Raw genomic sequence first — 26,995 nt, forward strand, 5'->3', positions numbered from 1 at the left:
GAAGCGTTCGGCTGGCTAGAAGTCACCTTTGCAGAGTGCTGTGAAGGACAAAAAAGAAACATGCCCTAAAGAAAACTGTGTAAGCATCTTGTAAAAGAAATCCTGCAAGGAGCTGGCGTAAGAAAGCACAAGCGTTTCCTGCTTCTGCCTCCCCCACGCCGGGGAGCCTTGTGTGCGCCCTCACCACAACAGAGACCGCTCCGGAACGGCAGCTCGAGCACAGACCTCCGGGGAAAACCTGCGGTAGTGGAAATTTGCTTGTAGATTGCCTGGCAAATCTCTATCCTCTGCTTTGCTGAGGAATTTCAGTTAATTTCTTTCTTCAAAATCCAGTTCCCTGCCAGCCCAGGACCTGCGCATTCCTCATCTCCTGCCTACCTCCTCTGCCAGGCGCTCATTCCTACCCATCACTGGACTTCATTCCGTTGCTGTGGAACAGCTGAAAAGAGCTGAGCAGGAGAAAAGATGGGCTGTGACCTAACCTTGAACTAGTAAGAGGGAAGGGAGAAAAAAGGGTTCTCAAAGGGATGCCGCCTTGGTTTCACACTAAGGGTTACAAACAGTAACCAAACAACATCTCCAGAAATCCATGTCCTGGGTAAAACGTGTCATTATCCATCTGTGTCTGTTCCAGCCACCTTCACTCACGTTTGTTTTGGGAAAATAGTTTGGGGTTGATCCTAACAGCTGACTGACTGTCCAACACCACTGAAAAGCTCCGTTAGGACCCTGCAGTGAGCAAGCAGGAGTTGCTACTTTGGGCTGAACAGGTTGCTTGAAAATTCAAGTTTTACCGTTGCAAAGTTTTACAAACAATTTTACTGATGCGGTGTTTGCATAATACAGTAAGTATCATTAAACAAATACTTTCCATAAGTAAATCATTATTAACATCATTAGAGCTTATGTACTGGGATAGATTACACCTGATCACTGTACTCCAGATTCTCATAAACAAGAATTCCTTATCGCTTGTAAATGTGTATTTTGGTACACAGGTAGGCATCTCCAACCAAAACATAAGTTGTGTTAGAAGCTCTCATTAGGAAAAAGTAAACAGTCCCCATTCTAATCAATCAAACTACTGCCTTTTGAAAAGATCAGAATACTATCAGTCACCTCCATGTTAAATAATTTTGAAAGTCACCTTAATTAGCCTTCATTTCCATAATTACTGATCTCAGAGAATAGTTTTGCAAACAGGAAAAATAATCAACTGACTAGAAAAATTATTCACAAAGCACCAGCAGAGTTTGTTGGTTGTTTTTTTTTTTAATAAAGGCTAATTAAGCAATTAATGCTCTAATACAAACAATTAGTAATTGATTTCTAAAGATTTTTTTCTACAGAAGCCAGTTTCTTACCCTCCACAGCTATTATTTTGATAGCTTTGGGGGGAAATTATGCCAGTCCAGTCTAAAATGGCCACCTCAGTACAGGAATGCAAAGAGATTTCAAAAATCTTTTACAGTCGCAGGTTTTTAATCAAAGTGTATAAAATCTTAGTCTAGAAAAATAAGTATAGATTGTATACAGTTACTGTGCTTGGAGACTGAAGAGAACAGTGCACCACCCAAATGGCACAGGCAGACTGAAAAATGCAGGTGAGAGTATTCCTTAAAACTGTTGGTATGTTTTGTGGTTTGTTTTGTTTGTTTTGGTTTTTTTTCCCTCTCCTTTCTCATACTTTTAGCCTAAATAGGTGCAAAAAGTATCATTAGGTGGGAAGTCTAGTTGCTGGCAAGGGACTGATGAATAGGTGGCTGGAAGCAGCGCACGTGTTCGACGGGTGTGCTCTCTCCATCACCAGACTTCAAATACTTGTCCAAAATAGCAATTATTTCATCATTCAGAATCTGGAACTTGCGAATTCTCTCAACCATTTTCTTCAAAGGCTGCAAACATCAAAAAAACCAGACACACAGGAATTAGCTTTGGAGATAAAAAGCCTTAGGCGCAAATGCTGTTACCTCTCCCAGCAATGTTACAAATGTTTCCCTTCCACCGCTAATCTGGTGAAAATCCCAGGTGCACGTTGGTTTTTGACAGTGCTGCTTTTTGTACAAAACAGGGCGATTTACAGCAGCCTTGTCATAATCTGAACGCACGTATATGAGATGGAAAGCATTAAGAAAATCTCACATATTCAGGAAATCGGAATTCTCACTGACCAGTCTTCAAACTCCAGTACCAATGCCTTAGTCTTTTCTTCCTAAAGACCCCGGTGCCCTCGTTTTCAGCATTTCGTTCTAAAAGGCGATTGCTACATCTACCCTGCATCCAAGTACAAACAGCTCTGATTTATCGTCGTCTTTATTACTACAGCGAATACACAACAGATGTTTTCAACTCACCACGTTCTTTATAACCTCATCCTTGCCATCATGCTTTTGGACTTTCAACAGGTGGTAGCAGAAATCCAACACATCGAAGCGGCGCTGCTGCCCCAAAAGCACGATGATCATGCAGCCAGCCCAGTGCAAGCCGTCCCCAAAGCACTGCCTGAAACGGGAAACGCACCACGTAAAGCGCGCGTCACCGACGTCTCCAGAAACACCTCCGCTGGAAACGCTCAGTAATCGACCTTTCCACTAAACTACATATATATCGCTCTAGAATACGTAGACATTAATCTAGAAAATACTGCAAAATCTAGTAAATTAAGTTCTCTTTCCAGATACCACAAGCGATGCAAATGGATGCTTAACAAAAGAACAGAACCCCCCCAGTTTTACACACCTTAGAGTTACTCCAAAAACATTTACTCCCCATAGACTCCAGCGGCATTACATCTCATTTTCAAAGGAAACAACACTTTCAAAGAAAACAAACTGGGAATTCAACACCGCTCTGCTCCTTTGGGCTGCAGGCAAGAAAGGCAGCAAACGCCCTACGCTGTTGCCTCCACAATTGCTCAGTGAAAAGCACGTAACAGCTCAACAGTTTTTCAAAATAAGGATTTCATAAAAATTAACAAAACCAAGAACTACCGCTCCTGGTTAACTCATGTTAATCATGTTAACTTCCAAGCGCTCATTCTTGCTCTTAATTCAGAGAAGAAAATACTTGTTAGAAATACATGCACCAATCTTCAGCTGTTTTATTTAAGTTCAGCATCCGTAGGGGGCTGACTACTGTTGAAAGACGTGTGCTAGGGCCTGTTTGTCGTGGGATTGTTCGTTATACAGTGGCAGTAGTACTTAAAATAGAGGGTTATTTTTGTTAAAGATACAGTAATATCTGTGTTCATGGATTATGAGCCCCTCCCCGAGGTCTCAGCACTTCCCCTTGTTTTCGCACTAAGCTTTTGCAGACCGGCAAACAAACGCCGCCATTCTAGGCCCCCCCCCGCCAGTTACAGGGAGGACAAGCGCAGGACTGTTGCCCGCCGGCAGCTGGCCGTACGTACTCCACAGTGAACTCGTGCGTTCCCACGGGGATGCAGTAGACGAACTGCATGGCGCTCCAGAGGCGATGGAATTCCACGCACTCGTCCACGTGCATCACCCCATTGCTGGGCAGGGGCCCCCGCCAGATGGGGTCGTCCAGGAAGGAGCGGATCCTCGTCAGGATAACCTCAAACATGGACAGGCCGCAGCAGAGGCGTTCCTTGGTCAGCAAGTCCCCTTCCCTTGCGATGGCTATTTGCTAAGGCGGAGAGAAAGAAAGTGCAAAATCCTGGTAAAAGCCACTTGACCACAAGACTTTATTTAAAAAAAACAAAACAAAACAAAACAAAGCAACAACATGTTTTTCAGTTTCACTTGGTTTGTTGTACGAGATATTTCTCCTGACTTCAAGTGAGGTCAGAGGCCACTAACATGGGGTTCAGTTCAGTGGAAAAAACAGTCAGAGACAATTGTAAAAGCCTTTTCAAGCAGAGAGGCTTGAAAGTAAGTAACGCTAACTGCAGTAATGCTAATCCTGGACTAGTCCCAGGGGAGTTTAAAGAATTCTTTGCCTGAATGGAGGCAGAACGCAAAATCAAAGCGTTCAGTGCTCTGCTGCTGGTACAGGCAGTAACTCCTGCCTGCGCCTCCTGCGTAAGTCCCTCAGCTGCTGCTGTTCGAGACGGGAAAGCTCCAAAGGCAGCACAAACAGGCTCGGACAAAACTCATAAACGGCAAGGCCGGTCAGGGCTCGTCCCAGCTTGTGCCATCCCATTGAGAGCTCTCTCCTACGGCGCAACAGCACCTACCGAGCTGCAGCACATACGAAGACAAAAGCAGTCTGAAGTCTGCTTCAGAGCACTCTGCTCTTAGTTTCTCTTCACATCTCAATCATTTGTAAACTGCTACGGTTAGCAGGGAATTAACGTACCCCTCACACCGAGAGAAAGGAAAATGGCGCTGAAGCTGCAAAGGCAGTTCAAGAATGTTCTCTTTGATCACTGTGTTTCCTGGAAAGCTCAACTCAGCTCATTTTCTAAGAGTTTCTAATCATCTGGCTGAGAGAGGAATAAATTGTTTTAAAATATATATATATATATATATATACGTGCACAAGAAAACTGATTGCTTTTGGTGGAATTTGCACCAGGACCTCCCAGATTGGCCCTTACACTGAGAGGGTATCACATAGCAACATACACAAAAACTAGCATTTTCCCCAAAACACATCAATTCCACCCCAATCTCAAGTGTTTTAAACTTTTGAGCTTTAACAGCTTTACCAGCTCCGTGGATCTGGAAAAAAATCCTGTGGTGTGAACAAGCGGGATGTGCAGGTTGAAGTTCTGACACAGCTGTCAGCAGGTGTGAAAGGACAGGCTTTCTAGTGCTCAGAAATTTCTTGAATTGCCTCTGTCACAAATAAGAGAGATTACCTGGGGTGTTCCTAGTCTTTCAATTAGAGGAACCAAATGTAGTGGAGCATATTTTGATTCTAGTCTCTTCATTTTAGCATCGAGTCTTTCACCCTCTGAAAGAAAAAAATAAAAGAGAGCACTGATTCATTTAATTGGTAGCTGACTTAATTTTATAAATTGAAATTAAGCAAGAAAGTTCTTGTTTTTACACAATCTTTATTCAGTGCAGTAGAAAACTGGGTAAGTTATTTGTACAGGTCTAAATAATTGGTTAATCTTCAATGTGCTTTTAGAAAAATAGATATTTATATTTTAAAATGTTGCATTGTATGTGCAAACAAAAAGAAACTAAGGATTTGTAGTAGAATACATTTAATTAACTAAATTGAAGACCAAATATAAGGCTTTATTATGCTGCTGCTGCTAACACATTCACCTCCCACTTGCACTAAACCAATTAAATTGTCCTTATCATACATAAAATGCTTGTCTCTAGAAGGTGGGGCATAACGAGGGCGGAATTCTGTGTGTAACAAGGCTTAAAAAGCAGTTGGCACCCCCTCATCAGTGGCAAGCAGGAAATGTTCTCCAGCAAATGGGAAAATACTGTTTACAATGGTCTGGTTCGTTTTATGCAGAGATGCAAGTAGCGACGGTGAGTCTGGAAATATTCTCCAAGATTTTCAGCTGACGGGATTTCTCTGAGCAGAACAAATCAGCTGCTCTGGCAGCGAGAAACGGAAAGGAAAGGAGACAGAGGAGCAACACAGAAACAAGAGAAGCATGAGGGGGGGGAAAAAAGGTCACTTTCCGATGATGAAGGATGAGGAAAGCAGATACCAGAGGAAGCAATCCTGCAAACGCTCACTGCTGCATGCCCAGTTTAGTAAAAAGGCATGTGAAAAGTCTACTGGGACCAGGCGCCACTTCTATTTACTTACTCTGCTGACAGACTTCCTACACCCTGTATGATCAAGCCCACCCCATTTAACTGACAATCACGTAAGCTAAACAGCACCTTCGGAAAAGCCTCTCGCCATATCCGCATAGCGGGATAATACTGCCCTGGGTTATCCATCCCACTTTTCCCTGTCACAGCATTCCTCCTCTTCCTCTTGTAATTTGCACTGAGCCTCGCTAAGAAGCACATATTTTTCAGCCAGGCAAACAGGCCTGAATCTGTTACCTCTGTCCCATAATTAACAGCAGTGGCGTAAAGGATGGCTGGGGACCGTCACCGAAACCACAGCGGCAGGCAAGACAAGTGGAAAGCATTACCCAAGGAAAGGGTTTTCACTTAGCCAATACCTTTGACGTGAACTCTGGGCAGGATATTCTGGAATGGCGCCGCGTGCAACAGGTCACACACTTCCTCCAGGGACTGGAACAAGAAGGAAACGAGAGGCATTTAGGACCGAAGAGTCCCCAGACCACACCAGATCCCCAAAACAGCCTTCCAAAAGCACGCCGATGCCGTCGCAGAAACACCAGAGGGCAGCCAGCCTCCGCCGCCAGCGCACGGAGCCGCTCCGAACCATCGCTCTCCTCATGGGATCGCTCCCAAAGACGATTTGATTTCACCAGGTTACTTTGGATTCCCAAATAAACCCCAGCAGCTCTCCTCCCACCCTCAGCTGGCAGTTTGTAAAGGACAGGGTATTTATTAAAAAGACTAATGCAGAATGAGTAATTTTGGTATGAAAGCGGCAGACGGCTCCTGCGCAGACAAACAGAGGGGTGAAGATGACTCACCGCTTGGTTATTTTTACCAATGCTATTCCCACAACCCGTTATCTATCGTGGCAGGCACATCTCCCCTCCAGGAGGGCTGAGACACATGGCAGCAGCAGTGAACCACCTCTCAGGAAGTATTTTACATCTTTAGGGATGGGGGAAAGGAAGACAGATGTCTCCTGTTTCTTGCCTGCTGTATGCACGTGCAGAGAAAATGCAGATATTACCAGAAGCAGACGCATGACATTACTAAGCCTCTCTCTTCATTTTTCGGGCAGAGGCCCTGCTCATTTGTAGTCCCTCAGCGGTAGTATTAGAAGATATGTTCATCAGCCATACTCTCGGCACAGCCAGAGTACCGGGGCTCATGTGCCTTTCCCAGGTCTAATTCCTTGATGTCAACACCGTGAAAATGCCTGTGCTAGGCAGTCGAGATTAACAAGACCCACCCACTAGCAGAAACGCACTACAGACCTACATTTTGCACCGGGTTCAAGTCTCGTTTAGTCATGATAGGCGGCCACAATGGGAAAATACTGAAATACGTGGCAGGACATCGGGGCGCCGCTGAGGGCAAAAACAAGAAGAGAGGCAGCGAGCAGGGGTGCATTACTAGAAACTGTCACCAAGGTGGTGTCCCAGAGGAGGTACCTCCAACACTGGTGTCACGCCGGTAGGCCCTCGCTGGCCTGGCCTTCCACCATGTGCCCTGTTAGCCTGAATCCAAAGTAATCCAGTTTCTCGTTTTGTTTCAGCTACCCCATTACTGAATACGGGTTTACTGCTTGTCACCTAGCCCTCCAGTTGCTCTCCACCACACGGGAGGGATCCTCTAACACCACAAACAGTACTCTGAGGAACAGCATGTCTTTGTTACCTTATCTGATATCAACAGCTTTAATACACCCTAGAGGAGGAGTCTTATGCAAGGATTTATTTTTGGGCAACGGCAGGCCCCCAGCCAGCTTGCTGAGGAAATGATGTAGCTGGTTCGCAATCAGCAAAGATCGCTACGTGATGGGCAGCCCAGCCTCAGCGGCAGCGTAGGCTTGCACAGCATGGGCAGAGCACCCCGTACGCACAGGCAGGGGAGAGACTCCCCACCCACATCTCAAATGCACGATGAGATAAAGAAATGGAAAACAGCACACCCGTTGCTTTTCTGGCCCATAAGCAATGCTCACTTTCCCCTTTGTAAGCACCCAAAAGCATGAAGACAAAGAAATTACACGTCTGGCCATTTTGTTTGAACAGCAGATTGTATAATGTGAAAGAAGAGTGGGAAAAGAAAAGGAGAGGTAAGGACAAAGAGCAATTGCAGCACCATGCCCTCAGCAGCGGGCAGCTTCGCATGCTGAAAGGTAGAGGCTAGGCATATAGGAAGCAGCTGAAAGACTGAACGAAGCTGTGAAACGTGTCCAAACAAGGACAGATGAATATCTGGCAGAGCGGGCGCCACTGTCAGCCATCCTAGCAGCAAGAAGGATGTCCAAGAAGTCCACGTTAACTTTGTGATGTTTCAGACGACAACAGGAATGACAAACAGGGAAGGAAAATGACAGTACCAGATGCACAACTCATTGACATAAAGAGGGTAGCCACCTTGTGACCGACTGCAGGAATACTACATTTGACCGTAATTTATGATGAAGGTCATAATATTTCCTCCTCAGGTACCGTACACGAGGCCATGTCTCTCACCCAGCAAAGTCAGGCATCCCTGTTATCTGCCAGACATGAAAGGCCCTGCATGACTGTAAGAGATCAGAGCAAGGAACTGTTTCTACCCATCTGTCCATCAGCAATAGCAAACTTGCAGATTTCAACCTTGTTATTTATGACGTTAGTAACAAAATTTGAGAGTACATTTTGAGAGACAGATGGGTTTTCAACTAGCACAGCAGGCACCTACCAGACTCTGTTCGATGAGGAGGCAAAACAGGACGGCATTTCCCACTTCCCGCAAATTCTGGAAGCAGACAGTCTTCAGTTCTGCATATTCAACAATGTCCTTCAACTGATGGTGAAAAAACTCCAAGATACCTGAAATCAAGAGAGAAGCAAAAAAATTAAATCTCAGGAGCCAGAATGAAATTTAGTGATGATCACACAGGCACACCTGTTACCTTGGGAAAGCAGACAAAAGATTCTGGTCATGTGGATAAGAGTCATACAGATCAGGACTAATTTTTCTTTCTGCCTCAAAAGCACTCCAATTTTCTAACTAATTTGCCTATTCAAAGCTTCCACTGAATGTGTGTAGATATACTGTATGAGAGCACAACTAACCAAGGGTGCAGGTTTATAGTTTTCTCTCCATGTATCAGCACATGAGATTTCTTATCTCCAGAGGTGCCGCCTAGAGGAAACTGAAAGGAGCAGTATTTAAATACATTAAAAATCAGAGGTTATTAAGTGTTAAGCCAGTGGTGTGCTGACCTTTTTAACTGGATATATCATGCAAAATGGAGTGCCTAGCTTCTCACTCCTAGAAAAGGGAGCCAGTGCAAGAGGTAAGAAAATAATTTCCAGGGTCAGGAAGAGAGACCAGGGCTCTCGTCTGCTGTTAGTCCTGTTCCAGCCTCTGTCCCCACCCTGCTGCACCACTCGACACGTTCAATCACAGCTGTTGTTTTCAAGGATGACAGAGCCAGCAAGGAGCAAAGCGCAAAAGCGACAGGGAACGGGGGTGGTGTCAGGCTACGACTCTGACGGTGCCACAGACAGCCAGAGGTGATCTGCAACCTCACAAAACAATTAAATATAGGAATCACAAGTCAAGCTCTGCTGGCAAGGGTACATCAGATGCTGCTGACAAGCATAGTCAGAACATTGTTTCTGTCAAAGTTTTTCCAAAAGCTGTTAAAAAACAGCTAAACTATGATCTTAAAAACATGTAATTTACATAAACATATGTCTTTTCCACCAAAGCTCTCGCAAACAACGGTGACGCTTAACACGCTGGTGGATTTCCAGCTCCTTCCCTCAAGCTCCAGAAAGGTTGTGCAGTCCCTTGGTTAGAGACAAGCCCAGGAGACCTTGCGCTTGGCAGCTTCCGCGGGGACCCAATCTGGTCAGCACCGCGGAGGTTAAAGCCATGCGCAGGATGGGTGAGGAAGAGCAGAGAACTGCAGTAGGTCAGACTTTTTACAGGTTAATTTTTATCAGCATTTTTCCATCTGTCTGCACAAGCCCGGCCCTTTTAAGAAGGCAGCAAAAACCTCGACTGATGACAGAAGAAAATACATCATGCAAAGCTTTCAAATTGTGTGCTACGTACGGCAGTTCATTTCCATTACACCGAATTAAGTCACACATTTAAATCTCCACCCAATCGCATCTTAAGCAATTGAGAGGAGACAAGGAAAGTGAGCACCAATGCCCCCCCCCACCTTCCCATGTGTTCCTTGGGTGCAGCTGACGAACACTTCCCAGGCAGGAGATTAGACTTCGGTATTTACCCAGCAGGGCAATGGCTGAGAGGGGAGCGCGCAAACATAAAATACAGCCTGGAGCGTATCTATGCCAAGGAAATCCCTCAAATTAGCAGAGGAATGTGAAAACGTACAGTGAAGGAAGGACTGTACAGCTAACCTACACACTTCTACAGAAAGCCTCGCATCATTAAAATTAGTAACACAAAACATCAATAAAGTGCATGGCGAGGGGATGCAGGGCTGGCTCTGTTACATCTCAAAGAACTGTTTTTCAACAGAAAATTTGCAGTAAATGAGTGTTCCCACACACATCCAGTGGAGATAAATTTCTAACTAACTTGAGTAGTTTAGTGACTCAATAGAAAAGCAGAACTGAAAAACTAATGGAGATAGGTCAGATGTAACAAGTGCTTGCTTTTCAAAGGAAAACACATTTAAATCTAGCTAAAAAGCAAGTAAGTCATACCAGCACATCACCCACCCCCCCCTTTCCATAACATGGAGACCACGTAATGAAAAAGCTCTGCAAAAAGACTGTTGGTGTACATCCAACAGGGTGGTGTAAAGGCCAATGGCAATTCCCAGGTGTCTGAGCAGCAGTGAGCACTTGTGTTTGTTGTTTAAACACACCTGCCCGCCATGGCAATGAGATGCTGCAGTGCTGAATACTGGGATTCCTATTTTAAAGATGAGGTTGAAAAGGCAGATTAATACGGCAGAAAATTTTTCACAAAAAATTTTTGATGCTAAGAAAAAAAATGCAGAGTGAGGGCACTGAGGCAAGCTTTACCACAACTCCACAGTGTGCTTTAGTTACACGCCCCAGTATTTCCTTTGTCTTTTTTTCTCTGTTGATGAAAGGGCTTCCATGCCTAGCAAGAAAGGTCTTCTAAGGATCAACTGCTAGAAGTCAAGTTAAATACTTGCCTCATACCAAGACTGGACACCCTTCTGGAAGCAAAAGTCCATTGCGTTATGCTGGACTTAGGTCTGTGCCATAGAGGAAGTCAACCTAGAATATCTACCAATGCCTTAGTATCCATGGCACGTACAGAGAGATTGATGGTGAACCAACAGAAGGGCTGGAAGGCTCCTTGAAACACAGCGACTAACTGTAGACTTCTCCACATAGTTACCATGGCGAGAAAGCACCACCCGAGCAAACAGGATATTGGCGACAAGGACAGACACAGGGACGTTTTTCCCTTTCTCTTGTATGGTGAGTGGGGAGCGATGTGGTGAGAAACAGAAGCTGAGCAGAGCAGCAAGGACGATTCTGCTACCACAACATCAAAACAACCATTGGTCATGAAGGGGATGGAAAGGCAGCGGGAGAGGTGTGCGTGTGTATCAGACTCTCCCAATCCCCTGCCCAGCCTATGGATTTTGTGGGGAGTTTCAGAAAAGAGACTGATGCCTGGAACAATGTCGAGAAAATTTTATCAATGTTATATGGGCAGCTCTGAAGTGAAATCCTGAGAATAATCCACATCACCTACAGCAAATATAAAGGAGCAGGATGGCACAGAGAGAAACCAGGAGCAGCACAGAGGACTGTGACCGGCAACAAGGAGCTCATACTGAAGGCGTGGTTGAAACCAAAGCAGACAGCAAGTCCACCCAAAAGCAGCAGGATAGCAGAAGTCAAAGCAGCTTGAGGTTCATATCATAAAAATTACATATTCTCTTTTATAGTCACTCCAAGTTACAGAGTTCCTCTCAAAGTCCTTAACAAAGATCCTTATTTCTTCACCCAAGTCCCCAGTCACCATATACTGATATATAAATACACACTCCCACACACATGCATTCATGAACAAATTGTGCCATTATTTTGAAAATCTGACACCCAGTATTTATCATGCAGTTGTTCCAAAGGCGGCTATCAACAGCACACTGCTTCCCCTTAGATGAAGGGCTTGATTTACCAGCAAAACAGATGAAAGCTTACAGAGCTACATAGCCTGTTTTTGATGGAACAGAAATGACACTGAAAGCACGATCTGCTCCCCAGTGGAGTCCTGTGGCAGAAATACATCATCATGTTTTCATTAATGTTTGAACAACGGCATTCCCAACTACACCTCCTTATACCATGCAGTACACAGAACTGTATTTTTATGAAAGACTACACATGCATACCAAAGCCCTGGAAAAAGAACCAGTATCTCAAGAAAGTTAATTTCACTTAACTGCATGTAACCTTCCTCTTTCCCCTGATTTTATTTGTGGGTGCAATTCATAAGTTACTGTATTAGTTATATATACACATAGCATTTTGCAAGGCAAATGAATCAAGGCTTTTTGCTCCTTCTCTTCAAGAAAATAATTTTAACTAAACCCCTCTATTCCTGCAGATAGGATGATGTTAGGTGTCATAATAATCAATCTTATAATCCTAGTTTCTGATTTACACAGATCTCAACAAAAGCAAAGGGCGTTGAATTAAAATAGATCCAGTGAAGTACAGAAGATTAGTAAAGGATTAGGTTCCATCTCTGCTTCCAAAATCCTCTCGCAACAGCACTCAAACAGCAGATGCCAAGTTTCAGCTGTGCAGCCTGTACACTAATTAATCTAGGAACTCAGACCAAATCAACACATGCAACACAAAGCTGGTTGGATTTCTTCACTTTGGGCACCTTTCATTTTCTATAAAACAATCTTTCATTTTCTATAAAACAATCTTCACACCCACACTCAAATCAGATGTGTTCCAGAGCTTGTAACAATTCTGGTACCTAAGGGGTACAGACAAAAATTGGCTATTAATTCTAGAACTGAATTGCTGGCTAACAACAAACTAGATCTTGAATATAATTCTTGGTATAGTTGTGTTACGGATTATTTTCTGCAGAGTACTGACTTCACTATTGTTAGGACCTTCAAACTGTAGCTACAAATACTTCTTTGGCTCCCAAGAGACATCATTAACTCTGCATATCAGCAGTCATGCCATTCCTTTCAACAGAAATGTTTGTAAGGTTTAAGCGTATACATGTATCTGGGAATTATGATCACGGAGCCTGTGCACTGTGTTTATTTTGCAAGAAATATCCTATTGTTCTGCGTATCTAATCAGTCCTTACCGCCCTTTTGCAATCATCTAGGTGATTTGGGTTGCCCCCAAATTCTTTCAAATAGTCTGTGATTCCCTCCCAAATCTTTTTCCAATGGACAGCTTCTGGAAAAACCTATGAATAAATTGTCTTAATTATTCTTCCCCATGAGGATTCAAGCCATCGTGCCTACAACAAGAAATTAACTTATTCTCCTACTCATCCAAGTTTGATCAAAAACCTCGGATAACGGGAAGCATTAGTAGCCCTTCTGCTGTGCCCCAAGAGATGCTTCCCCAGCAGCCTCTAGCCACTACTGCCCTTCATCACACTTCCCGGCCCAGGCTAGCTTCAGTTCCTATTAGACCCTGACCCGAAATACTCCAGAGAAAAGAGGGGTGGAAGACTGTTTTTTGCCAGGTTGCTGTGCTGAAGCAGCTCTGAAGGTGTTGCCAGCAGCAAAATCGGCTCAGGGAGAGACTGGAACACAGCAGCCGGCAGCACGGGGCACTGGGAGGCTTCCCCAAACTGCCGTGCGAACACATGGGATTTCAAGGGATCATGGCCTGGTGTAATGAGTGCTTTGCCCTGCACCAGCTCTGGGTGTTTTGTTTCTTTTTTTTTTTTTTTTTTTTTTTTAAAGAAGAAACATGGAAATGCTATACGTAGGAAAAAATACACAAATAGGCTATTTTCTCACCAAGTTTATATATTGCTAAGCTCATCCTTTTTTTTTTTTTTAATAAACTTTCTTTTGGAAGGGTGATATACCAGTGACAAAAATCTAAGCCTCATCTCACAGCAGAGCTGACAAACTACTTTCTTCATCGTGTCCAATGACACTTCAGAGTGGCAGGACATGAAATACTCATTTATCAAAAGCAGGAATGCCATATGCAAATACTAGAAAAATAGCAGAAGAAAAGGTTACCTTCCAAGATGAAATTTCAAGTTTAAACTCATACAGGCCAATATTCCTTTAAAAGCTTTAGCGACTTTGGAAGGTCCCTTTAAAAATCCTTATGCTTAATGTATTTTTAGACAAATATTTTTATGACTACAAGATGAGCAAGTTCCCCACTGCTTTAGACTGTTCCTATGGAAACAAACCCATTGGCGAACAGGAGTCCTGAACAACTCTGATGCCGCTGTCTGTACCCTGCTCCTTTTAGTAGGAATAAATCACCGTTTAGAAATCCACAAGTCTAGAGGGCTGATTATGTAGGGCTCAAGGAACTGCAATCAACGGAGTCCAAACAAAGCTCTCCAAATGAAAAGTCTGAAGTGCGTGAAACAGCTAGAGGCTTACTTACTGAGCGTACTTAAATCACTTTGCATATGGGGAATGGACTCAAGAAATTCATTCTGAATTGATAAATGCATATTACATCAAGACAGATGAGAATCTACATGTTTAATCTGTAGATCAGAACCACAATTTTGGTCTGCATGTGTAGGTAGTGCCAATTATAAAGAAATTATTTGTTATGAAAGAATAGAAGCAGCACGCAGACATGCTCCGTAACACTTAGACTTACTACTACAACTACTAACTTCTGCAGGAAGCTTTCGGAGGCAGAGGAGGGGACAGACAACAGTTGGCGTGTACTAGCTTGCATTTTCTGCGGTGAAGGAAGTAAACGAGGTGTGGCAAAGACTGCTACAGAGAAGAATTTAGCACAGAAAGGAGAGGACAGGGATTCAAATCAAGCACGGTTTGAGCCTGCCCTTCCACAATCTGGCAGTTCCTCTCGAGATGCCAGATGAGGGCTAAAACCTACAGCACATCCCCATCGCAGAGAACATTTTCCTTTATCAGTCGGAGCTGCTCCAAGGGCAGACCGTGCCATGATGGAGAGGCGTCAGAGAGCACAACGCGATTCTTCAGTGATGTGAGAGAGGGATGGAGGTGCCCTGAGCTTCCACACACATCTTCTGTCTAGCGCCTTAAGAAAGGAAAGGGAGAGGCGGCATGACAGTGCTATAAAGGCTGTCTCTGCCATCGCTTGGAAGAGACTCTCCAGGAAGTTATTAAGCGTCCACTGCTAAAAATAGTTCAGAACGGGAAAAATACACGAGTTACTCTGCTCTCTCAGTACAGTAGGCATCTAAACATATGGGATTTCTTGTGCAAGAGTAAATATGAGGTCAAAGCAGTTTGTGATCTCTACAAAACAGGAAAGTGATGAAGGATTTTAAAATGTTTTAATCAATCCTGTGAAGGCTACCATCGCAGAAGTAAAGTTTTGCCTTTCCTATGGGATAGATTGCCTTTTAACCTCAAGAGAAAGTTTCTGCTTAAATCCCTGGGCATCTCCTGCCAAATACTCCTTACAGGTGAGGATTTCTGGTAAGAGACTATGAGCTTCCTAATGTCACCTGCAGGATCGCAGACCCTGGTGATGCATAATCTATATTTGAGAATACCTACTGCTCGTGCGGTCAGACCTTAATGAGTGGCTAAAAACCTCAGATAGATTATTTTTATACTGCTAACTACTATGATTCATCCATTTCTACGCTCCAGGGAGAAAAACAGGAAGGAAACACTTAGTAAGTCCTCAATTTCATTTAACACTGGTAATGAGCGTCAAGCAAGCTGTGGGAAGCAGAAAAAAAAACCCAACCTCATTCCACTTGGAGTGGCATTTAATAAACCTAAGCGACTCTGGAAAAATAAAGATATACTCAGGAGGTGGGTGGTACATGGAAGGATTAATTTGTGTTAATTAGAAGTTGCGGAGGAGGAATATTTTGAAGGGGGGGGAGCAGTTTCAGAATTTCAGTGAACAATGTGATAAATACTAATTAGCCAATTATTTTCTCCATAGTGGCAAGCAGCTTTCAAAGTCATTTCTTCTTCTGCAACTGTCACACCTCCTGTTAAGTGGCTAAGATGCGCCCCACACAAGCCTCAGACATAACTATTCTGCCAGGACCAGTGTGCCTCTCAGCAGTAGCACTCCTTTCATCTTATATTTGATAAGGGCAAAGGGAAGAGGGAATAGAGCCTTTTCCACAGAATCAGGGTTATCTCAATTAGACATTTAAACAGAACAAGTGTGAGAGGCTAACTTGCAGAGGGAAAAGCTCAACATGCTTATGAGAAAGACTAGAAATAGAAACTATTCTGAACATCCCAGCTCAAGATCAATTATATCGTAAGGCTATCTATATACAGACTGTCATCCTTTTATTTGCCCTAAGCATAGAAGTCTTAAAACTTTATTAGGTACTTTCAGAAAACCCAGCATTCAATGATTCTTGTTATGAAGAAGAAAAAAAAAAAAAAAAAGACTAAGTGCTGATTATTGGGAGAGAGAAGAAAGGCAGGTAAAGAAAGAACTACACATAATCCAGAAGACAGTGATTAGTGTCATCTTATTAATGCTACTATGGTTAACACCAAACATGAACTAACCTGGAGAACCATACTCATGTCTTGGTAACCTACAGATCTTAGGCATCACTTCCATTAGGGTCTTGACATACTGAAGAATCGTCCCCTGTAACTAAGAGAGAACAGATGTGTGTAAACATGTCAATGTTACTGAACTAAGAAACTTTACAACAAATTGTGTTTAAACTACACATGAATTGAACAAGCTCTAAAAATCTTGCATTTAATTCTGTCAGTCATCATCTTCAAAGAGGCAAGTTTTTCAAACGAATGCAGTTGCACTTCCCTTCATTTGGCATTATCCACCTTTCGCTACAGGAAGAGTGGCACAACAGCTAAGGCCAGGAAGGTAAAAAAAGGGGAAATCATGTTCTTCTGTTGCAGACTGTCGCTATTGCCTAACCACCTTCTAGATTTTTGGTAAAAAAAGTTGCATTTGAATGCTTTCAAAAGCAACAACAGAAAAATCCTTAGCATTAGATATGCCTGTAACAGCTCAAACTGGCTATTCCAGACATATCAGTTAAGACACGGTCCCTACCAGTTAAGACACAGTCTCAGCCTACAGTCAGTCGGCCTTCCTCCCACTAGACACCTCTCATACTTGTCTCCCTACATCCGAGCATCCGCATCAGGCATCAGCAGGATACCTCCCCCCAGGCCTTTTAACCTCCTTTATAAATGCCAAAGCATTCAGTGCTACCTTTAATGAATTGAGATGATTTACCATGTAAATAAATAATAAAAAAAAAAATTCCCCCAAAACCAACAAACCAACACTCAACCCCAAACCATGAAAAATGCCTGTATTTTCCTCTTTTCCTGAAGATTAGGCCATAGTACCCCTTCAAGCAGGCTCCAGCCTTTCTAGAACGTCAAAGACATACTTAGAACATTGTGGGAATTCCTGTAAACGAACTGCTGAATATGTCAAGTGTCTGAAGTGAGGTTATGAAAACTACAGCTATCCCCCAGTATAGTTGGATTATTTTGGCAGCATGCTCCTTACAGGCAACAGGGACAGGGAGGAAAAGCCCATTTCTTTGCCTTAAACTTAACTGCAATGCATTAGGACTGCATACATAGAGACTAATAATATAGCAAACAACCAGCCCCTCAACCTCCTCCTAGTTACAGAAAAGGCCCTTTCCAATGCAAGATACCCAGGCTGTATGAATAACTTCTTCAACATCTGGTCTGAGCACTCTTCTAAATAGCCTTCATGCTATCCATTGCTAGATCAAGCACAGAGATTAAACCTTCCTTGTTATTAAGGCGTCATCTGTCAATGATGATATTAATGAAAGCCCTGAAGTTAGGCAAGGCAGAAAGCACACTCCAGCTGTTCCCAAAAATAGCGAGAAAGTAAATTTACAGTATAATCTTCAAATTAAAATCAACTAATTTGAAACATTCATACTTTTCCAGAGTTTACCCAGGACCTAGCAGCATAGGTCACCACAAACTAAATTCACCTCCAATGCAGAATCCAAGGTTTTCAAAACACTCCTCAGGCTACCAAAGCGCATCATCTATGCTTTCACAAGACACTGAGTACTCTCAAACACAGCTTGTACCGAACATCAATGGAAGTAACATTTTAATTAGTTTTATCCGAGATCTTACTTTCACTTTGTTTTTCTTAAGGCATTTCCTATCAGAAGCCATTTTGAATAGCAGAAAATGAAAGACAATTGGCATACCAGGCTCTTGACAACTTTCAGCAACTCCTCCATCACCACAGCAATACCCTGATACCCAAGAAGTCTACAGATGACTTTAAAGTGAGGGGGACCAACAAAATTCCTGTAGTTGCTGTAGATGCTGGAATATGCCAGATTCAACGCCTAAAACAAGAGAACAGATATGATTAATGACAATTCAGCTGACTGCATCTTTATAATAATCTCATTTAAACAGCATTTTAAAGCATATTAAAAATAAAATGGTAACTTTGTATCTCTCTCTCTCTCCAAGAAGTTAAAATGCAAAGCTTCCCTTTTGTAAGGCAGGAACTCCAACCAAAATCTCAGTATGAGCAAGACAAACTTTAAACACTTTTTTTTTTCACCAGGCATCTTCCACTTACCATTAATAAAGCCACGAATATTTCCTCTTTCCTATTTTTCTATTTACACAGGTATAAAAGGACAAAAGTAGTCAATGCCAATGTTTAGATCCCTGAATTTAAAGCACAGCTTCTATTCCTATATTGTCCATTTTATGTACAAAACATCTTGAAAGAAGTTACTTCAATTTTCAGTTCATAATAGGTGTTTTACATCTCTGAGGACTCAACTACAAAACCCCCAGCCTTCTGCAGTTACGGCTCTCTGCAACTAATTAATAAGGATTTCTCTTTTTCAAATCCCTTAGCTGTACACAAGATCAAAGCAAACCTAAGTCTGGGATGTAACCTCATGGAAATTCTTCCAGAGCTATATAAATAGAACCAGGTGCTTTGCCATATTAATGACCATTTCTTCAAAGCAAACACAACTGTACAGACTGATACTGCGTAGGGATTTAGGAACTGTTTGCTGAAGCCACGGATCAAAGAGGAGTTACCTAACTTAACATCCTCTACTTCTGTGAGTTGTTCTCCTCATATCCTGAAATTTAATTTTAAAAGGGAATCTTGTCAATGTTTCTTGCAGAAGGTTCTGATGTGTTTCCTTTTCTTTTCTGCAGTTTTCATTCTCTCTAATACATGTGTTGTGGTTTAACCCCAGCCAGCAACTAAGCACCACCCAGCTGCTTGCTCACTCCGCGCCAGTGGGATGGGGGAGAGAAATGGAAGAGTAAAACTGAGAAAACTTGAGATAAAAACAGTTTAATAATTGAAATAAGATAAAGTAAAATAGTAATAATAATAAGAAGAATAAGAATATACAAAGCAAGTGACGCAGAATGCAATTGCTCACCACCCGCCAATCAATGCCCAGCCCGTCCCCAAGTAGCAGTCACTACCCCCGGGTTTATATGCTGAGCATGCCGCCATAGGGTATGGAACAGCCCTGTGGCCAGTCGGGGTCAGCTGTCCTGGCTGTGCCCCCTCCCAGCTTCTTGTGCACTTGGCAGAGCATGGGAAGCTGAAAAGTCCTCGACTGGTGTAAGCACTGCTCAGCAACAACTCAACCATCAGTGTGTTATCAACGTTATTCTCATACTAAATCCAAAACACAGCACTATGCCAGCTGCTAGGAAGAGAATTAACTCTATTCCAGCCAAAACCAGGACAACATGCATGAAAGACAGCATACTTTTAGACTTTCAACTCCACACATATCAGCTATACCAGAAAATTTTCCTTCACCAGTATCCAGGAAGAACATTGACCTTCCCTCCAATGCAGATCCTGCCCCAATTATACGTGCAAGTCCATACCAGGTACTGTAATACATGGCATTGCACAACGAAACTACTAGGAATTCAAGTCATGAAACTCTACCAAGCTCTTCGAGGATTTTAGTCTCATAAAAGAAAAGGGCTTACAAATCATCTTTAGAAGAGATCAGAACAGAAGGTACGCATTTTTATTTATGTTGCAAATCTCTATATAAACACCAGTTTCCAACATGTTTTGAACCGTGGACTTAGAAATTTAAAAATTGGCATATAGCGAATGCAAATTTGGCAACAGGTTAACACTTCTTGGCCACCTTTTGCGGATGCCTTAGAGGTACTTTACAAACCCTCGTGGGTCAAAAATTGTTGCAGTATGAAAGAAATACACAAAAGCATAGGCTCAGAAGAGGCCATTTAGGTCCTAACAAGAGAGAACTAGAGATCCAAGACCAACTTTCTGAATCAGGCAACTCCTGACCTAAGTGAGAAACTTTGCATATGTTATTAAAACACACACACATAGAAAATTACATAAATTTTATCACGCTTCAACAACCACAGAAAGTTATAACCAGCAACTTATTTCTGCAATGTGAAAATTCAAGAAGTTGCCAGTACTGAAACTTACTTAAAGATTTAGTTATATTTCTTACGTGCCTGAACTTCTGTCTCCATCTGTGTGAAGAAACTATATAGCAAGATAGCCTGACCTGCAGAAGGTAGGGTTTAGGGTTTTTCGGTTTTTCTTGAGGGTCCTGGTGAACAGGAAGCTGACCACGAGCCAGCAGTATGTCCTTGCAGCAAAGGCCGCCAACAGCCAGCGGGGCTGCATCAGGCAGAGCACTGCCAGCAGGTCAAGGGAGGTGATCCATCCCCTCTACTCAGCACGGGTGAGATCCCTCGAGTACTGGGTCCAGCAATGGGCTCCCCAGTACAGGAGAGACATGGAGAGATGTATGGGAGAGTCCAGCAGTGGGCCTCAAAGATGATTAAGGGACCAGGGCATCTTTCCTATGAGGAAAGGCTGAGAGAGCTGGGACTGTTCAGCCTGGAGAAGAGAAGGCTCAGGGGGATCACATCCACACGCATAAGTAACTGATTGGGGGAGTAAAGATGATAGAGCCAACTCCGCTCAGCAGAGCCCGGTGACAGGACAGGGGGCAATGGGCACAAACAGGAAATCCCATTTAAACATCAGAAAAAACCTCACTACTGTGAGGGTGGTTGACCTCTGTCCTCAGAGATGTTCAAGACCCGACCGGACACGTCCCTGAGCGACCTGCTGTAGGTCACCCTGCTCTGGCGGGTCCCCCGGCCTCAGCCACCCATCAGTCTGGGAAGCTCTGTTCTAAGGACCGTGCGCTTGTGTTGATTTTGTGGAGGAAGGCTGTTTCCAAATATCCAGCCATCTTTTCTGTGAACGCAAACTGAAACAGACGTTTGGCTAACTATTAGACTCCTAATACAGGAGACAGTCCTGCGATTAGATCGGAGCTGGCTAAAAGGCTGAACTCCAGACAGCCCCCACTGGGTGGACAGCCTAAAGCTGCATCTTGCTAGTACAACGTGCACGCTCGCGTAGCTCTCTGCTTACGGAAAAGGGGCCTGGGGCATCAACAGGGGAGAGAACTGGTAAAGCCTTAAGAAAATATGTGCAGATGAATGTCCCGATACACTAAGCATTTACACAGGTGTCTGTAAAAGGCGAGGTTTCATCTTTTGCTGTTTCCAATCAGGTAGGTCTCCATAATAAATGTGTCCAAACTATCTATTTCAGCTATAGTGCAAGGAGAATTTTACTCCAGTAGGTCAAAACGTTTTACTGCTGTGAAGTTAAGGGGAGGGAACTCCTCTTCACACAGCATAAATTTGTCATAGAAAAGCAAGCCCTAAAAACATGATTTCAGTATTTAAAAACTCACCAATACATAACAATAAGAAGCCAACCAATTTAAAAATACATCTTTCTTTAATGTAACCCTCATGGGGAAGTGCCTAAAACGGTCCACCTGTAAACATTGGATTAGCAGAGCTTTATAAACCGTGATAAAGGATTTAGAAAACATCATCACACACCACCGCCACTTCGCCCTCCATGATGCACAAAAGCATAAAATGCTTAGGGAAGAAGCTACTAACAAAGCTGGGGGGGAGGAAGGAAAGGAAAGGGAGAGGGAACTCCAGTTTTTTTTAAGCTATGCTTGCTCCCTCTCCTACTTAAATTAAATAAAAAGGGGGGGGGGGGGGAGAGAGAGAGAGAGAGAGAGAGAGAGATGCTAGTTGCTGATGTCATCAAAGTGCTAACGTTAATCACTCACAGCATCACTGGTACAGGCACAAGAGGATATAACAGGGATGTTCAGGCAGTGCACTGTCCAAAGGGAGGCAAGCAAGAGAGGGGGGAAAAGACGTTCTTTTTACTCCTGTACATTCTTTGAAAAGCAAGGCAACAGCATCTTTAGACAAGATGTGCTCTTGCATGAATTTAAGTGGAAGAGACAAAGAAACCATGCCACCAGCAGCATCAGAGAAAAAAGCTGAAAGCACCAAGCAATGAGAATTCAGTCCAGGGAATTTGAGGGGAAGATAAAGCAAACTGTGGCAAGCAGAGATCAGGCAGGAAATAACTCCTGTGAAAAGGGTACAGAAAATTTAGTGTTCACATCATTTTCGCAGCAGCATCACCGTATGAAATATCTGTTCTGAAATTTCCGTCAGGAAGTGACGGTAAGTACAGACTTTATAATCTATAAAATATCAACTGGGTTTTCCAAACATTTAGATGCCAGTAATTATCTATCTTCTAATAATTGATGTTTTGTAATAATAAAAAAACCCAGTATTATCATTGTTTAATTAAAATCCAAATATTCAACTTAGAAAATGCTGTAAGGATGAAACTATTGTTTCTAGACTGTGTTAGGAAGTGTTCTATAAAAATACATTATAATTTTAAGTAATTGGGATCTACCAGCTAAAGAGAAGACAAATGAGCAAGTAAAAGCTCTGATTTTACTAATGCGCCTGATTTTAATATCTGCAGAAGTTGGATAGATGCCCAAATGTGTCTAATAAGTTTATTTGATAGCAAACTCAATTCCTTTATGCTGTTGCTGTATCAAAAAAGGTGCACTTGCCACACGATTAGAAAGGCAGCGTCTACCCAGATCAGTCATATCTAAGGTTTTACATTGTAATGAAAATGAACATACATCTTTTTCTTCTCATTTCCCAGTAAATATAATCCAAACGCCTCGAGCAACAATTTTCATAAAGTCACAGAATTCTTACGATTAATGTAATGTAACAATCAAGATCCCACTAAAATAATATATATTTTGCCAGCCTCCTATCTAGTATAAAATACAATAAGAATATTACAGAATAATTTCAACATATGTTATGAGCAAATGTTATGAGCTTTCTTAATCAGAAAAATTTTCAATAGTATATGTTTAGCCATGAGACTTAACATCTGAAACCTGATCATAAAAAAAAAAGTCATTTTTTAAACAATGAAATACAGTGTTACTGTCATAGGTATTCACGTTCATAAAAAAAGCAAGAAACTTTCACAGTGGAAAAAAAACTTTCCCACGAGTGCCACTAGAAACTGAGTATTAAACTACAAAAGAATCAAATTAAATTGCTAAGGTAGGCTCTTTTGAAAAAGTTACCCTCACAACTGTAAAATAAAAAAAACCACCCACTGAATGAAAATATCCACTGGCTGTTACTAAGGTTTGTTTTGTTATAAAATAACAATTTTAATTAAAAGTCTACCAAGGCAGAAGCCAACTTTTTGTCGTGGAAGGAAGATACTCTTTAATAGAAGCATTTAGAAAATTGCAGAAAATAGATGTTTTCCTTACACTATTTACAGTGGTAACACAAACTCAGAATATCAAAATATTGGCAGGTTTTCTGATGTTAATTTTATTATGAGGAGGAGTATTAGTTCAGGGCAGACAGACTATGGAATTACATGCAATCACATAGCACAGAAAAGAGTATTAGTCATTTTTTTTAAAGAACGCTATCTATCCAAAGGGCACGCTGTGGTGAAAGCTGTACTTCACCAGCTAAGCCTAGCTTGAGAAAGCTTTTCCAAGAGGCTGACTAGCATCAAGACTAAATATTGCCATACTGGTGCCACCGATGTACAATCATCACAGCCGCTGCTCTAGCAGTGGCTACAGGTGTGCTAACTCACCAGCAAAAACCAGAGAGTATCAGCGACTAGGAAACTAATGTAAAATGATACTGGAGACAAAATAATATCTGGTGATGTTTCCAGGTACTGTTTTGTTTTCCAATTGATTGTGACAGGCAAAAATCAAGACTTGTGGGTGGCCAGAGGAATTTATCCCTCAAGATCTACTCTTGCCACTTAACGTAAGAAAATTCACTGCTCACAAAAGCAAGCTTTGAGATTACAGAAAACACCAAATAAGTAAAATAAAATGCAAGATACTCAGACTAGAGAGAAAAGCAAATGTTACATTTCTTTCCTTTAAAAAACAAACAAATGCAAACCTCACTTATCAACGCACTCATTAGGCAAGTATTTTGTGTGACAGGTAAAGAGTTAATTAGTTGGATGGTCAATCTGTCAGTCTTTAGTTTAATGCCAAACCAGAAAGCCGTTCAATTCAGTTTAGATTTCAATTACATTTTTAAATGAGAGTTTGACTCATAACATAAAATTACCTTAAATATTAAGCTTTTTTTCCTGTTAGAAATGTTTTTTCTATTAAAAAGAATACTCCAGCATTACTCCAAAGGAGGGGGGCATTTATTAATGTATTTGTTCAAACTCCTAATTGTTTGTTTTTCCCTCTGGGAGGGGTATGTATTTCAGAAATACAAAGCATATTCACCTCTCCCCTTTATAGTCTTGAAAAGGTTTTGTTTACCTTATTGTTACCTAACCACAAATTCCTTAAGACAAAAATATCCAGGGACCTTATTCTAGGGACTGTCCCAAATACGTAGGCAGCATATATACCAAAGTCGACATAGAGGCAAATTTTGAACGGGAAGCTGAGGGCCAGCATCCCCTTGTTTCCCATTGCAAGCACACAGTCATCTGAAAAAAAAAAAAACCCTGTGAATGGAACTGGTTCCCCAATTGCAAATTCTGCAAAACACACTGTCTCTCACGGAGGCAAAATACAACTGATCACCTGGACAGGCAGCAGCTCCAGCTGCATTTCTATAAGCATCTATCTAGCCTTTCATTTGGGAAAAGAGTACACAGTTTAAAATACTCTGAACTTTATGAACAGCCAACTCTCACTTTGACGCAGCAGTACCAACAATAAGAGCACAGTTTCCTAATAAACTCCTTTCCTAAATTACAGAGCACTACGATTAAGATCCACGCAACATCTCCAGCGCTGCAACTTCTCAGTTACCTCCCTGGGAAACGAACATCTCCCCTTTCCACAGCGAGATCAGCATCGGGAGAGAAAAAACCTACCTAAGCAACATCCCAATGGGAGTAACCGTCCAAAACATCACAGGAAACACGGCAATGGTAATTTGGCCAAAAATGGCCAGTTGTGCCGACAGCTTTTACAGCGTCATGTACCACCCTAACTGGAACAGCATGCTATCGAGTTACTCAAGAAAGAGCTTTCAGAAGGAAGAGAGAGTGCCTGCCAGTCGCTCCTCCTTTGTTGTTGAAAACCTAACTCCACTGACGACATACATCGTGTGCGTGACCTGCCAGTCCGCGAACCCCTCCAGTGACCAGTGCAGAGTTTTTAACACGCTGGAACGAGACCCGGCATCCGCGAGCAACACCAAGAAAGAGCTGGCGCTGGGCATCTGGCTCACCAGCAGCGTCCTGCTCCTCATCATCGCCGCAATCCTCCTCTACGGCTGCCTGCACCTCCTGTGCCGCAGGAGACGTGAGCATTTGCAAGGGCGAAACAGGACCTCCGAACAAGACCACGGGAAGGCGTGGACCAAAAGCGTGGCGTACACCTCAGAGGAGCTCAGCAGGCAGAGCCAACTGATGCAGGACACTGAGGAGAAGCATCCAGGTGGCGTTCAGCTGGCCACAATCATAGAGAATCCCTCAGCACGCAAGGAGCCCATCATGCCAACTTCCAAAAGCCGGGAACGAGTGCCAATGACAGGACAGTGCTCTGCTATAAATTAGAAACCTTTTGTCAGGGAGGAGACGTTTACTACATATGGCATCCCAGCTGCTTCAAACGCATCGTGTGCTATGTCACTGTTCACGACAGGGAGCTCCGACTGCTCACTGCAGCGCTCCCGGCTGTACCTCCGGTGTCACATCCCTTTCCAACAGCCCGTACACAGTCAGAGGTACTCAGAGGCAAAGGTTCAGATTCCCAAGAAGCGAGCACTTCAGCCGCACTCCGTTATTTAAAAATGAAGCATGTAGCAAATAATTAGTTTACATTTTGAGGGGATTTTTTGGTTGCTTTTCTTTAGTCTAAAACAGCAAACAAATATGAAAATGAATCAAAAGCGACAAAGACACTTTTTTTTTTTTTTTTTAAACTAGAATAAATTAAAACTGAGTACAAGTTTTCACATGGCAACCCAGACTGTTACACTACAGGCAACTGGAACATATCCCCCGAGTGCAGCGGTTTGCCAGTGCGAGTTTTACCCCCACAATCCCGACTGCTTCTCAAACTACTACACTCGGGCTACGCACTTTGCTGACCATGGTGGTCTCCATAGCTCCCATCTGAAGGGGGTCAGTCTCAGCACGTAAGCTAAACTCACCAGGATTTTAATGGTATCCTTTTGTCTATCTTTGAAATTCCCCTTGGTCTAAAAGCATATGCAAGGTAGCGACTCTGTAAGGACACTTCTAATGAAACTAAGGGAATATGCTGGGTTATGGTATCTTCGCACTCTTCTGCTCCCACCACAGGCTACTTTCTGCTCCACGGGTGAGTGACTCCCTGTAGAGGAAACGGAGTTCAGAGAAGCAACTCCTGACCCTTTCTTCTCTCTTTCCCTTTCAGTTTTAATGATAAAACTCATTCACCAGCCGCAAATTTCTATCCGACCCCACAGTGCATTTTGTGTAATGAAGGGGCAAGGAAGGAAAAACATGCCAAAACACGTTTTAATTTTGCAACAAGCAAATCTGCCGATCATCTCACTCCGCCCTGAGCTTCATGGCAAAGTGCCAGGAAAGGCCCTTCGGACAGAAATCTGT

The 26,995-nt window shown here is 42.8% G+C and overlaps 2 protein-coding genes across 2 annotated transcripts in view; one reads left to right on the forward strand and one right to left on the reverse strand.

Annotated features, from left to right (window-relative positions):
- Window positions 1-801: 801 nt before the first annotated feature.
- CYFIP1 (cytoplasmic FMR1 interacting protein 1) overlaps window positions 802-26,995 on the reverse strand; it is a 78,702-nt gene continuing 52,508 nt past the window's right edge. Inside the window, exons 24-31 of the mRNA XM_082305136.1 lie at window positions 18,141-18,284; window positions 16,459-16,549; window positions 8,454-8,584; window positions 6,116-6,188; window positions 4,826-4,920; window positions 3,410-3,648; window positions 2,355-2,502; window positions 802-1,895 (exon numbers count right to left, since the gene is read on the reverse strand). Coding sequence (XP_082161262.1) covers window positions 1,731-1,895; window positions 2,355-2,502; window positions 3,410-3,648; window positions 4,826-4,920; window positions 6,116-6,188; window positions 8,454-8,584; window positions 16,459-16,549; window positions 18,141-18,284 — 1,086 coding nt within the window. The 3' untranslated portion in view covers window positions 802-1,730. The remainder of the gene's footprint in view (window positions 1,896-2,354; window positions 2,503-3,409; window positions 3,649-4,825; window positions 4,921-6,115; window positions 6,189-8,453; window positions 8,585-16,458; window positions 16,550-18,140; window positions 18,285-26,995) is intronic.
- Window positions 25,283-25,954, forward strand: LOC309586892 (fibronectin type III domain-containing protein 9-like; the record flags this gene model as incomplete). The annotated part of the gene is made up of 1 exon (XM_082304519.1): window positions 25,283-25,954. One exon carries the CDS (start codon window positions 25,283-25,285, stop codon window positions 25,952-25,954), a length of 672 nt encoding a protein of 223 aa, XP_082160645.1.

Source organism: Platalea leucorodia (assembly GCF_965183815.1).
Source record: "Platalea leucorodia genome assembly, chromosome: 2".
Classification (NCBI taxonomy): Eukaryota; Metazoa; Chordata; class Aves; order Pelecaniformes; family Threskiornithidae; genus Platalea; species Platalea leucorodia.